The sequence below is a fragment of the Malaclemys terrapin genome, chromosome 4 (assembly GCF_027887155.1).
Source record: "Malaclemys terrapin pileata isolate rMalTer1 chromosome 4, rMalTer1.hap1, whole genome shotgun sequence".
In the NCBI taxonomy this organism is placed as follows: Eukaryota; Metazoa; Chordata; order Testudines; family Emydidae; genus Malaclemys; species Malaclemys terrapin.
Window position 1 is genome coordinate 146,527,829 of NC_071508.1, and position 14,721 is coordinate 146,542,549.

At 42.6% G+C, this 14,721-nt stretch overlaps 1 protein-coding gene across 1 annotated transcript; it reads right to left on the reverse strand.

Annotated features, from left to right (window-relative positions):
* Positions 1-5,474: 5,474 nt before the first annotated feature.
* TMX1 (thioredoxin related transmembrane protein 1) lies at positions 5,475-13,496 on the reverse strand. Its single transcript, XM_054025265.1, has 8 exons — positions 13,282-13,496; positions 11,723-11,838; positions 10,928-10,973; positions 10,203-10,331; positions 7,840-7,885; positions 7,642-7,743; positions 7,461-7,530; positions 5,475-6,527 (listed from the first exon to the last, which is right to left on the reverse strand). The coding sequence occupies exons 1-8, from the start codon at positions 13,443-13,445 to the stop codon at positions 6,349-6,351; spliced, it is 852 nt and encodes a 283-aa protein (XP_053881240.1). The 5' UTR covers positions 13,446-13,496; the 3' UTR covers positions 5,475-6,348.
* Between the last annotated feature and the right edge of the window lie 1,225 nt (positions 13,497-14,721).

Consider the following 14,721-nt stretch of genomic DNA (forward strand, 5'->3'; position numbering starts at 1 on the left):
CATCCTCAACCACACTAGGGACCCTTCTATGTCACCGTTCCAGCAAAGCACTTAAGCAGTTGACTAATCCCATTCAAGTTAAGCACATGCTTGAAATTAAGTATATGCTTAAATCCTTTGCTGAATCAGGGAATAAATGCGTTTCCCTCCCCCACAATAGGCCCAGATGCCTATTAAACAGCAGATGGTGGCCCTCTGGCCATGTTGAACTCTCATAAAAACAGACACTCCCCGCCTTAGGAATAAAAAGTAAGTATTATGCCAGAAACTGCCGCTGAAAGGGAAGACAAGAACATAAATTTCAAGGAGGGAGAAAGACCTAAGACATACAAGGAACTTTAAAAGACAAAAAAAGGTAGGGAAAAATAATTGTATACAGAAGAGGCAAGAAAAAGGATGCTATAATTTTGTTCTCTACTTATGTCTGCTGTCCTTAACAGACTATTTTTTTTAATAGGGGAGGACTACCTATCCTTGGCCCCCGAAATACTGCTCTTTTAAAAGAAGTTTAAAAACACCAAGATGTAAAATGAAGGAGCTAATAAGGAACAAACCACACCAGAAGGTGTGCACGAGGCTCTTTCTGGAGTACATAAACGCCACCTGCTGGGGGATATACATTTGTGGCTTATTGCTATATTTATCACCCCATCTATGGAGGTTATTAAAAGCTGTGTTTCACTCTTTTCCTGGTACTAATCCTCAAAAGTGAATAATTTATGCATTTGACTTTTTTCTTGTCAACAAAAATACCTGAAGGTCGTGTCTAAACTGGGGAAATAGTTCCAAAGATTCAAATCTGTTTGAAAACTGGCTGGAGCCACAGTGGAGACAAGCAACCAGAAGCTGCTTTTTAGAGGGTTAGGTGGTTCTTAGCACTGGCACCTTGTCTACGTGGCAGCTCTGAACAAGTCCAAATTAGGGAAAGCTACAGTAGAGGCAAATCTTCATTTTTGGAGTATTTACTCAATTTAGGCAGACTGAAGAAAAGTATTGGCCTGTTTCATACTTTCAGCATCGGTCACTCTCCATTTAACTGCAGAACAGCGTTGTTCACACCGTTGCTGAATGTCTGTGCAAAGAGCTGTGCTTCAATGTGATATATGGTGAAACTGTAATTGCACTTAGAAAGCTTTCTGTTATCTAAGGCCCACACTAACTGCGGCTTCTCCGTGGGGACGTTAAAATCAAAACAAACAGTATTTACCGGTCCACTTTTTAGTGACAGGTCATTTCTTCTTTCTTGTTAAGAGCTGCACGAAACTGTCATTTGTGTTCGACCAATGGAACTAACCAACCCCACCTTCCACCCAGGAAAGGAGCAGGCTAAGCTAGAATGCACAAAGTTTTAAAACAGGGAAGTTAACTGAAAACCAGCTTGCCAGCAGGGGAGTCAGGACAGCAGCTTACATCTAGTCTGACCTATTTCACCGAATAAGGCAGGACTTATGGCACATGCCATTGGGACATGCAAGAGGTGCCAGTGAAAAGTGTTTGACTCCCAGCCTGTATTTCCTACGGTCTCTCTAGAGTCAGTATCTCCAGCCACACCCACCCATTGGGGTGCACATGACTCTGCCTGAAAGTATTCTAAAAGAACCCCATCTCTAAGACAGTTCGCTGCACTAGGATCTACTAACAACTAAATGTTTGCAATAGCTGGCCTGTAGACAATCACTAAGACGATTCCTAAAAATTCCTTTGGTTGTGGAAGTTTCAGTGGCTAATAGCTTAGGCCCCAGTAGAAAAGTCAGAGTCAAACCAGGCCAAACTTCAAGGTTTCCAGCTGTTGAGTCCAACCTGCCTTTCTATACTGAGATCTATACTCATTCCTATACGCTCATTATGTAAGCCATTTCCCATGCACCCTGGGAGGTATCTAGCTACTGCTAAATAATCAGGTCATGTTATATGAAGTAGGGCTCCATATCAGTCATGGAGGTTGCCGAACTCATGGATTCCATGACCTTCTGCAACCTCTGCAGTGGCCAATGGGGCTGACCTTAGGGCTGTCCAAGCAGCTGGCCCCAGAGCCAGCCACAGCGGCGGTGCTGGAGCAGCCCCGAAGCCAGCCACACGGGCCGCTGCTCAGGTGGCCCTGGGGAATCGCCGGAGCAGCGGTGAAAGGAGCGGCCTCAGCTGGTGCTGCTGGCCGCTAGAGCCCCCCTCAGATCAGCACCCCTCTCCCCCAGTTAAGATTTAGTCAAGGGTAGTTTTAGTATAAGTCCTGGATAGGTTACGGGCTGTTAGTTTTTGTTTATTGCCCGTGACTTGTACTAAAAATATCCCTGACCAGATGGTAGCCTTAACAATAGATAGGCCCTTGTGGATTTTAAAAAGCCACAAGATATTCACTGCCACTTTAGTTTAAAATGTCATTCAACATTTTTCCTTTAAAAAGACAGACACAGTCAGAACTATTTTATTAATTGTATTGTTATAATGTAAGTATTATTTTGCATTGACAATGGCTGCTTAGCCTTGCTTTGACACTGGAAAATGGAGCTAACCCAAAATGTGTGTTCAAAATTCACTAAGAAAACAGGAATCAATCCCCAATAGAATGAAAAGGGTAGTCTGGCTTTTATAAAATCGATATTCAAACATTATGAACACAAACAGATATAAAGGACAGGTTCTTGTTCACATACCTTTGTTACATTGCAAGCTTAGGCTAGTAAGCCTCGATAAACAACCTTGGGAATGCAGTAATTCGGTACAGATGAAAGGAAGAAATGTTCACAGAACAAACCACTGAATTGTGAAAGTATGACCGTAAGATTTACAAAGGTGAACAAAAGTACATGAGGCTGGCCTATGATCTCTAAACACAGCATTTGCACAAACAACAATAAGCACAAATGCAAGCTCTGCGACACTAAATCAGGATTCACACAACTCAGAATAAATTACCCTTATGTCTGAGAGGCAATTTTTGAACTAGTTCAATCATTTGCCTGTAGAGCAGGAATGTGTTCGGAAAGGTGGAAAAAAATCAAAGACAAGTTACGCAAGTGTTACCCTGGCAAGAGAAACACTAGAGTGTGGTCACTTTAACAAGAAAACACACTGATTTTCTTCACTTAAAAGCTGTAACTTGGCAAAAAAAAAGATCAAGAATATGTTTTATATATCATACAAATTTAGTTGTTTAAAACGAACATCTGCATCTGTAAGCAGCAGCTACATTTAGACACGCAGAAGGCTATGTTGAACTGTATTTCAAATCTAGAATAAGCACTTTTCCATATTGAGAACATGCAGCTCTATCCGCCTCCTTTGCCTTCTCTCAAATCCTCTCCAAAATTAAGTGCAAGTTCCACTGCTGAATGAAGTGTACCACTTATCAAATAAAGTGCTGCTTCTTTCTAGTACATCTTACATTATTGCTTTATTTTACTGATAACAGACCGTGATCTAGACTCTATAGCATTTAAGGCAATTCCCACAAAAACATCCTAAGTGTATTATATGGGATATATACTTCATTTCACACTACACTAATTTTGATATTTTAAAATGTAGGAACAGATTCATCTAAAAAGTTGACCAAAACAGATTGATTTACATTGTTGTAGTTACACTTTTACTAAGGTAACAGCACAAGTGCCAACACAGAATGGAAAATATTTTTGCTTAGGATAAATCAAACCAACAGCACCAAAGATAAACAAAAAAGACTAATAGGAAGTACTGGGACACGTTTTATAGCTGATCATTTTCTTGTGAGAATTTCCCTGGAGGATTTGTTTGACAGCAGAACATATCTGGTGAGTTGACTCATGTTTTCCCATCACAGTATGCAGGTTGATTAAAGATCTGACTAACTGACACACAAATGCATATTTTGTGTTATTTATTGCCAAGAAATCTTCTCAAGACATGACTTAGACACTTAAGCTGTCCCTCCCTTATGACTTTCAATGTATTAAATCAACAGCAATATTTGCAAATGCTGAGCAAGTTTGTTTTCATGTAACTACTCCACATCCCTTGGACATTCATTAATAGCTACTTGTTCTCTGTTGGTCTCTGCTAGAAGTAATTAGTAATATTGTTAAAACATTTCTGGCTTCAAAGTGCCAATTTGCAGTGAAAAATTAAAAATGGCATCAGTATTTCCATTAGTGGAGCCTCTCAGTGGTTCCAGACCAAATTTACTGTTTGCAAATGACAAAGATGTTTAATCTGCTAGCACCGCAAATTCACTAAGACGAGGACCAGCAAGAACGGAGTCACATTTGTTTGAAAATGCTGCACCTACTAAATACAGCAATCTTTCACTTGCAAACACCACTTCAGAAGTTAGCAACAGAAATCTTCATTTTCTTTGGCTCGCTAATACACAATTCCAGTATTAACACACATATAGATATACATACATATATAGATAGATAGACATAAAAACAGAAAAACCCTTAGAAGGATAAGGAGATATATTAATTTCAGGGCATAGCATTTAAAATGGCACTCTAAGAAACTGGACTTTTTGTAAATTAGTCAATTTTAAAAAAATTTCAGGGTGACATGTTCCTTGAAGTATACAGTAGGCACACAACCATGCTCATAAGAAGATGTGGTTGAATCATGACAGCTTTAGTTCCATACAGCAGGATGAACTGATGGAACTGGCACTTAGGCAGAAAACGCTATTTGTAAACTAAGCCAGTTTTGAGCTGGAGTCATTGAGACAGACAGGGAATTGCCAGATGCCATTTGAAATCAGTTTTCAGAGTAGAAGAATTACACGTTTAATTGAGAAGCTCAGAACTTGTGTATCTCCTTTGGGGCATTTAAGAGCCTTCTACTCGTGTTAAAAAGAGGCAATGCAACTGACAAGAGATTTCTGTGTAATGCGAGAGAGGGATTTCGTATTAGCTTCACAATGCACATGAGGGACCTTCATTTTGCGGTTGAATAATTATAGGTACTGGCCTTTGCTGTTCTCAGCTTTGACTACAGTAGGGTGACTGAGGTCAGAAGATACTGTAGTCAAGATTACTCGTTTCAACAGATTGATATGGAGCATCACTGTCTTAACTGAAAGCCACAAAAGCTTTAAATAGTCACAGAAAATGCTTAGGACTATTTCTAAGAGTTTGTTTTATAGCATATTATCTTTTAGGTTTTATTAAAGGTTCTGTTTCCATGAGATATCACTAAAACAAACAGTTCCTTAAACTAATATGAAGCAGGCAAACTCTTTACTGGATCAGAGCACAGGGAATGGAGTGTGCATACTACCATGGAAAAGAGATCATTGCTGACCATTCCTATGGAAATCATTTCTAACTCCTGAGAACCAGCTTTCCATTTGTTTTAATAAGAAGTTTAGACTTATCCGTGCTGTAATGCAGCAGAAGTGAAAATAAATACAGTAGCTTCATTATAGTGGCCCTGGAAGGCAAGCAACCACAAGGCCTGTGGTATTTGAAAAGAAAACTTGTGCCTCTAGGCCGGGACACATGGCATTTTTTTATTTGATTGTAAGAGTAGAAAAATACCTTTCCACTCAAGAGTTCAGAAGGAGAAAAGCCACCAAGAAATTAAATTTCTTCAAATCATATTTTTAAGTCGTATTTGTAGTTTTTCCTCCAGCCTGGGATATACAAGATTTACCCACTGCACAGAGGATGAAAATTGGTTAAAAAGAGAGGGGAAGAGTAATATGGTCCACATTAGAAGGGAAGACTCAAGTTTCATAACAGGGCAATGCTGAATATCAGGCCAATGCATGATTGGCATTAACAAGCCACTCTTCAGTTTTTAAGACTCCAATGTCCCATATTAGTCTCATCGCCTTACTTTTTATTAGAGGATACCCTTAGTTTGCATTATTGGTGTAAAGAAATTTTTTTGCAGCACTCAATGTCATACCTAACAGAACAGTGAACATTTTTACCACAAAAATTGGGCTAAGGTCCCATAACTTGAGGAATTTTTTCCAGCATTTCTTCAGAGCGAAACTGGAAAGATTTACAATGAGAAATCTTTTCAGATGCTCTAGCAGACAAACAGGTTAGTGCATTTGCCTTGCTAATATTCTCTAATACTACAAATACACCAGTTTTGCATTTAGTACAACTTAACCACAGAATGAGTCATTCAGAAAGCCATACAAACTATTTCTTAGCACCAATCCACACACTTATGGTATTGGGTTTCGCCATTTGCAATATCAAGTTTCAGCTTTGAATACCTGATGCCACAGATACTTTTTTAAAAGGTAGCTTTCTCTGAAAGTGATGAGCGAACACTACAGTGATACGAGTTCCACCTCTCTTCAAGCAGAAGGTTCTGGTACATTCCACCCTTTTTGTTTCTCAAGAAACCCTCAAGTACATGAAACTAGGATTTATCTGTGGCAGCAGCAAGGTTCACAGGACGCTGTCTTACAGCATTTGTTGAAGAGTTTCTGTCTGCTAACTCTTTATCCTCTGCTTCATCATCTGAAAGATCCTCCTCATCTGCTTCTTGTTCTTCATCCAGTTTTTTCAAGAGCCGGGCTGATTCTGGTGCTAATTTTTCTTAAAGAGAAAACAAAGTACTTTCATCTCAAGACCTATTTGTTTGCGCAACACCAAACAGGTCTGTCTAGGAATTCCCATACACATGAACATTAACTGCAGTGGTTTAGACATAGCAATTATATCAACCACAAACCAGCAGAAGTCGGGAATTCCAATATTAAATGTTTCAGAGTAGAAGCCGTGTTAGTCTGTATCCGCAAACAAGTACTCCTGTTCTTTTTAATATTAAATGTAAAATGCCTAAAGAGATTCATTTCCACCAAAGGAATTATGTCACTTGTGTTCCTGGATTACTGAGTAAATATAACCTGGCATAAAACTCCCTCAGGTTTGGGACAGGGAACCTAAAAGCACCAGTTAGAGGTACACGGGGCTGAGCCTTCTCCTCACATGTCTTTATAACACTGATTAACCAATCCCCATTGGTACCACACCTCATTTTAATAGCTCCCAGTGAAGCATCGTAAACTGAACTGTTGGATTATGTTAACAGATGTAAACCCCTCCTCCTTTTAAGATGAGGCATGTCTTCTTTTGTCCTCAATCTGACTACCAGTTCCAAACTGGAATTGAACTGAAGCGTGTTGAAGCCCAAACTTTTAATTAATTTAATTATTAAATAATTGAGAGGGTGAGGGAGGAAATATCCTCCAAATATCTAAATGTTCTAAAAGCTACTTTCACAATCTGAAGTCTATGGTAAACAATATCCTCTCCTAACCCCAGTCATGATCCTATTATGAAGCCTAGACACTAGATAATCACAGTTAAAGTGCAACATCACTGACCAGCAAAAAGTCAACATTTTAGTGAACGTTTCATGGCCAGCAATCATAAGCCTCATATTATATACCTGTTTTATCAAACGAGGATTTACTCACTGGCTTCCTCGAACAAAATGAAACCCTTAGAAACATATAACATGCTTACTTTGATAGTGGTGCTGCTGCGGTCTGTGCCTTTTGGATGGACAGAGACAGTCTGCTAAAAATACCATGATCTGAAAAGAAAAAGTTTTCATTCAATAATTCTGAACTTCTACATTGCATTAATCCACCATGCTGTATAAAAAACGGCTTTTGTTTCTCATAACTGAAATTTTTTCACTTACAAGTCCAAGTATCAGTCCTGAAAACAGAGTTGCCAATGCAAAAATAGCATATGATCCCCAAACTGGCATACCAACATTTTCTGTAAAATAGTTGTGGCAATTCTAAAAAGACAGACAGACATTAGTCATTTCAAGAATGGCAAAATACCAAGTTTTTCTTTATTCAAATTAAACAAAAATCAGACTTGCAACACATACCCTGATCCACATGGACAACTGAAACAAAGCAGACATACTGCTCATCCTGAAATAAATCAGAAGAGAGTGAAACTGGAGACTGCAATTTTTTTAAGGCAAATCAGAAGCACACAGATCTGTGAATCTCCCATTCTGATTGCTATTCATCAGACCTACACTGAGCAACATTGGGTTTGCAACCATCCCAAAATATCAGGCTGCTTTCCAACCACTTCTCCTTTGCCCTTTACTCTGAAATAGTTAGAGCTCTGTGCGGATTGATCCGTGATCTGCAAGTATGCCCAGCGGATATTCGCATCCGTGGATACGATGCCGATAGCCACAGATTTGCAGGGCTTTAGATATAAAATTTGGATCCACTTCCATCCTCAAGCTGCAAAAATCCACATCTGCGAATGCAGATATCAACCGGATATCTGCAGATTTGCAGGGTTCTAGAAATAGTCTCCCTCTCAGGAGATGGGCATTATTTGGTACCTGAGTATATTTCTTCAGCAAGCTTCTGAAGGACATTTACAGATTCCACACACCATGTAGAACTTGCACCTGCTGGCCTATGCATTTTAACTCTTTATTTGTTAATGCACTAGACTTTGTTCCTCAGGACAAACATAGCCTATACAGTACCAATTATGTTTGTATTCAAGTAACTAATACGATCCAAAAAGCATCGGAATGTGACATTGAGACTGCAATGTTACAATAAAAGTCAGGGTATATAAAAGCAATGGTTCCTATAGCAACACTAGCTTGGCCACAATGCACATATAGAAATATAAAATATTGCATATAAGTATCAGAGTTATTGGTGTAGGAATTCTAGGTTTTTGCATTTACTGATCTTTCATTGTTACCATGCTATCTTTGCACTGCTGTAAGTAGTATTCAATTCAGCCCCAGCGTGTGGTTTTCATTTGTGTTGTTTTGTTTTTTAGGAAAAGCAAAGCTAAAAGGTGACATGTTGAAAATTTAAGCCACTTTCAGTACTTAAGTGTGCATTTATGAAAAGAGACATGCACAGTGACTAAGGCACAAACATTAAAGATATCAATTGTACACTTGCAGTAGTCATTTTTCTGTTGACCTTAATTTAATTAGTAGCCTGTGTGTGTCATACTTGGTTGTGGACCAATTCTTTCATTAAGATTAGTTGCACACCAAGTTTCCAAAGCTCAGGTATCTTGACTTCGGAACAAAGTGATAGCTTTTAAATGGGAGAAGTATTCTTACACCTTCGTAAAACCGATGTCACAATTTTCCTTGACCTTTCAAAAACAAACACACACACACACACCCACCCCACCAGAGGCCAAAGATTTCAGGCCTAAAGGGGACTGCCCAGAAACACTGAGCAGGACTGCAACTGAACCTGACATTATTCTAACTGCAGAAAGGCTATAATATGAACACAGTATTTGTATTTTTGTACAGAAGAGCGCAAATATCATTGTTTAGACTGTGTCACGACTGTCGAACTAGTACAGCATATAAGAATATGGGATCATCCAAGTCAGATTACAGAACCTTGATTCTGGAATGCCATTTTGCTATGCAATTCCCCATCTACTACCCCATCCCTCCCCCAAAATAACAATATACCTCCAGCATTTACAACATAGGAGCATTGCAGTAATTAAAAGCAAGCAATCATCTGAGTTGCTCTTCAAAATCACTGGACGGCTAGATAGCATTTCAAACAGCACAATCCTTGAGAGATTGTGTGACATCACTCTCCCACTGTTCCCTGCCTGCACTCATCACAGGTTGCATCGGATTTGTCTCCACATGTTCTTTACACTGCCAGCGCTCTAGCACAATGATATACCCTTTCCAAATTTTTAGCTGCTCCACTCAAGCGTGCAGAACAAGTACATTAGCCTATGAAAAAAATCTACAAAGTGCAACAAAAATACAGTGTCAGAGTCTCAACTCTGCAAAGATTATCCTCACCAACATAATGGACCCTGAGACAGCCTCATTCGAATAGGGGACAGAAAGTTACATTTACCCCTCTAAGGCAGTGGTTCCCAAACTTGGTTCGCGGCTTGTTCAGGGTAAGCCCCGGTGGGCCACGACACACTCTGTTTACCTGAGTGTCCGCAGGTACGGCCACTCGCAGCTCCCAGTGGCCACGGTTCACTGGGAGCTGCCAGACCTGCGGACGCTCAGCTAAACAAAGTTTCTAGTGGCCCACCAGGGGCCTACCTTGAACAAGTCGCGAACCAAGTTTGGGAACCACTGCTCTAAGGTGAACCAAGCAGTGCTATGGTGCACCAAATAATTTGTTTCACAGAATCCTCGAATGTGCATGTGTCTGGTAGCGAAAATAATATAGTATGATTTTATCAGTATCTGATACTTACAGGACAGAGCAAGGACCAAACCAAGAAGAAACTGGTTCAACAGACTTCCATTCTTGGTCACTGATGAAACTTATGAAGTCGTTTTTAGTTCTTTGGCCCTGGTACCTCCTAAACTCTCCATCTTTACAACTGTTCAAAGAGTAAAAAGTTAGATGAGTACCTTAGGATGCCCGATATAGTACAACTATCATGTAGCTGTGTAGTACAATCTATTCATATACCATTCATTTCTGTTCAATGGCATTTTTCTTCTGTATAATCATTCCTTTTGTCCTACTTTAAAGTCAAGAGTCTTAGAAAAAATTGAAAGCAATTAACATAATTTATCTGGCAGAATATAGGATCTTTGCTAGACTCATATTGTGTTACTACAGAAAGATGACAATCTTGCCAGTGCTTCACCCAATAGCAGCATTAAACCCACCTAATAGACACAAGTTTAAAAAATGGAACCACCCATTACAGAGATAGGTCAAGGTACGGACTAACTGCAAAAGAATCATTGGATGACATTCCGTGGCCCATGCTATGCAGGAGGTCAGGCTAGGCGATTATAAATTTATGATTAATGCTACACAAAGAGCTTTGAGACTTCCCCCTCTCCGCCCTAAAAAGCCTATCTCAATAAAGCAAACAAATAATCTTCAATCATTTTTCCAAGAAATCCAACATTTAATAAGACGATCACCACATTTCCTCTATTACTGTGGATTTTGAGTACTTACTGATAGATAGTGGGAAGTGCTGTTATGACAAATCGCCCACTCAGACCTGCAGAAGGACACAGTCGTTTTTAAAACGTTAAGAGCATTCTGAACTGGGGGGGGGGGGGAGAGAGGAAATAAGCAGTGTTGGACAATAAATGTGTTTATCATAGGTATCTTGACAAAAATGTATATCGGTTGCTCCCCTGTAATTCTGATCAAGCACAAACTGACACACATACACTGGAAAGAGAGCATAGTCTAATGGATATGACACTCAACAAGGAGACAGAAGTCCTGGGTTCTATTCCCAGCTCTGCGACTTTGGGCAAGTTATTTCACCTGTCTGTGCCTGTTTCATCTTTTATCTATTTAGACAGTAAGGTCTTCAGAGCAAAGACTGTTTCTTTCTGTGTGTTGTACAGCAGCTTGTGCAAAGGGAACCCAATCTAGGTTGGGGCTTCCAGGCACAACAATAATGCAAACAGGGTGGAATTTTCAAGGGCACCTAAATGATTTAGGAGCACAAGTACCATTGACTTTCAGTAGTACTTGTGCTTCTAAGCCACTTAGGCATTTCTGAAAATCTCAACCATAAATATAGATAATGAGCTCTCACTACAATTAAGGATATTGTATTGTTCTGACTGTCTCTATTCATTTTATTTAAAACAAGTACGCTCAACATTTCACTTTAGTACAACAAAAAAACCAAAACAAACAAAGCATATGAAGCAACACAGCCTCTGGGTACTGCACAAAGTGTAAACATCTGTATAAAATATGGTTTCTTTTTTCAGATATGTAACAGATTACCTGGCTGTTCTGTGACATCCACTTTTGCAATGTTAATTTCAAGATCTTCCCCCCATTCAGCAAACTTTTCCCATTCAGGCTGCAGGTTCTGACAGGCAGGACACCAGGGAGCATAACTGAAAAATAAAGTCGGTCTCAAAAAACACAGTGGGAGAAAACACAATGCTATTTTATTCAACCATACAGTAATAAGCCAGAATATAAACACTGCACTGCAAGTAATGTGCCTAGTGACTTAATACATACTAACACTCCAGTGCTAAAGAGATATTAACAAATGGGCAGCCACAACCCATTTTAACAGATTAAGCAAATTAAAGATCTGATTACCACAGAGTCAGCTCTCAGCTATCACTATTTCATTTTTAAGCCATGCCTTCAGGCCTCATAAACTTGCCACCTTTACTACCTCTTAAGTAACAGCTCCCTAAGAGAACAATTGTTAGCAAAACTGAGTATGGCAAACTGTGAATGTTACAAGTATCAGAGGGGTAGCCGTGTTAGTCTGAATCTGTAAAAAGCAACAGAGGGTCCTGTGGCACCTTTAAGACTAACAGAAGTATTGGGAGCATAAGCTTTCGTGGGTAAGAACCTCACTTCTTCAGATGCAAGTTGGTGAATGTTACAGTTACTGAAAGAAGTCTGCACAAAGGAGAAACTAGCCTCAGTTTTAAAAAAAAGAACAGGAGTACTTGTGGCACCTTAGAGACTAACAAATTTATTAGAGCATAAGCTTTCGTGGACTACAGCCCACTTCTTTCGGGGCTGTAGTCCACGAAAGCTTATGCTGTAATAAATTTGTTAGTCTCTAAGGTGCCACAAGTACTCCTGTTCTTCTTTTTGCGGATACAGACTAACAGGGCTGTTACTCTGAAACTTGTCAGTTTTAAAAGCTGCCCAATCCTGCCTGAGACACTGGTGCAGCATCATAGATGAAAAGAATAATCCCAATTAACAGACCTTGCACCAAGGGAGATTTAGGCTAGACATTCACTAAAAAAGGCTTCTAAGGGTCAGGACAATTAAGCACTGGAATTGCTTATCTAGGGAGGCTGGGGACAGGTTGGGTAAACACTTGTATCAAGTCTAGATAACGTGTGGCCCTGCCTCAATGATGGGGCTGGAGGGGATGACCTCGGGAGCTCCCTTCCACCCCACGGGTCCATGAGGCGGTGGTTCACCATGGGAATCTCAGCACAGCGGGAGGGGCCAGGATCCCAGAGGCAGACTGCACACCGGGCCTGGGGGGGGCTGGGCCCCCGGGGCCCCACCCCCACCGCAGCAGCAGGGCGGCCTGAGGGAGGAGGGGCGCCCCCAACACACCCCAGGGCAGGCTGGGAGTATGGGGCGACGCCCTAGTGGTCCCGAGAACACCCGCCCCCCAGGAGGGTCTCGCGGATGGGGGGGGGAGGGAAGAGCGCGGGCCGAGGCCCGGACACCACGTCCCCCCGCCCCCCAGCATGTCCCTGCGGGGCTGGTGGGGGAGGGGAGACACCCTGGGGCGCAGCGGGCGGGGGGTGGGGCGGTCCCGTCCCGTCCCGTCCCTCGCGCGCACTCACAATTCAATCATCCACTCGCCCTGCAGCAGCTGCCGCCACGTCCCGTCCGTCAGCACCGTCACTTCGCTCCGCTTCCCCAGCGCCCCCGGGCCGGCCAGCAGCGCCAGCAGCCCCGCGGCGGGGACCAGCCAGGCCACGGCGCAGCGCCTCACGGAGGCCGCCATCTTAGTTACGCGGCCGGCGCTGACTCGCTTGAGACTTCCGTGTTCTCGCCAGCCCAGCGCGCTTACTGCGCATGTCAAGGAGAGCGGAACCCGGCCCGCGCCGCTGGTGGACGGGCTAGTTCTGGCGCATGCGCAGTCCCGGATAGCGCCCTGACTAGCCCAGACTGCGCATGCCCGAACCGAGCCCCGCACACAGCGCTGGTGGCAGAGCCGACAGAGCGCATGCGCATTTCGGAGTCGCCCCGATCAGCCCCCATTGCGCATGTTCGGGCTCTGTGCGGCGAGGCGCGCATGTCAGAGTTTGGAGCGGTGAGGTCATCCATTGCGCATGATCGAAGTGAGACCTAGATGGGCGGGTCCAGGCTGAAAGAAAAGCAGTTTAAGGCGGGCTTAGAACGTTAGGGAGCCAATAGGGCACCGTGTTCCCGGAGGGCGCGTGGGGGAGCAGCGAGCTCAGAAGGCCTAACTAAAAGGGAGCTCTCGAGGGGGCGGGGCGCCCGGCTGGCCCTGAGGGGAGCAAGTGGCCCCAAACTGTGCTACCGCAGCCCCTGACTGTGCTAGAACCGGCGGGTCTCAGACTGTGCTAGAACCGCGCCCCAGACTGTCCTAGAACCGCAGCCCCTGACTGTGCTAGAACCGGCGGGTCTCAGACTGTGCTAGAACCAGTGGGGCCCAGGCGATGCTAGAACCGCAGCCCCTGACTGTGCTAGAACTGGCGTGTCTCAGCCTGTGCTAGAACCAGTGGGGCCCAGGTGGTGCTGGAACCGGCGGGCCCCAGGCAGTGCTAGAACCAGGGCCCCCGCTGGCTCTAGAACTAGCGGGTCTCAGACTGCTAGAACCGCAGCCCCAGGGGATGTTAGAAGTGGCAGGTCTCAGATGATGCTAGAATTGGCACATCTCAGACTGCTAAAATGATGGCCCCAGGCGGTGCTAGAACTGGCGGGTCTTAGACTGTGCTAGAACCACTCACCTAGGCTGGTACTAGAACCAAGGTCCCATGCTATCCTAGAACCGGGGTCCTAGGCTGAAGTAGAACCAGACATAGGCTGGTATTAGAACTGGGAACCTAGGTTGAATTGGTTCTCTTGCCTGTTCGGCTTAGCAGAATTCAATTTCCATTTTTTAAATAATGTTGACTGATAGTATCAATGTTTATGTTTAAGCTTTTTAAAAATTGTTATCCTTTTAAATTTTCAGTGTGCAGGATTATGGGATTTAACTACTATTTTTAGATGTTTATCAATTTACATTTTCCCAGTTGTGGGAAACTATGGGA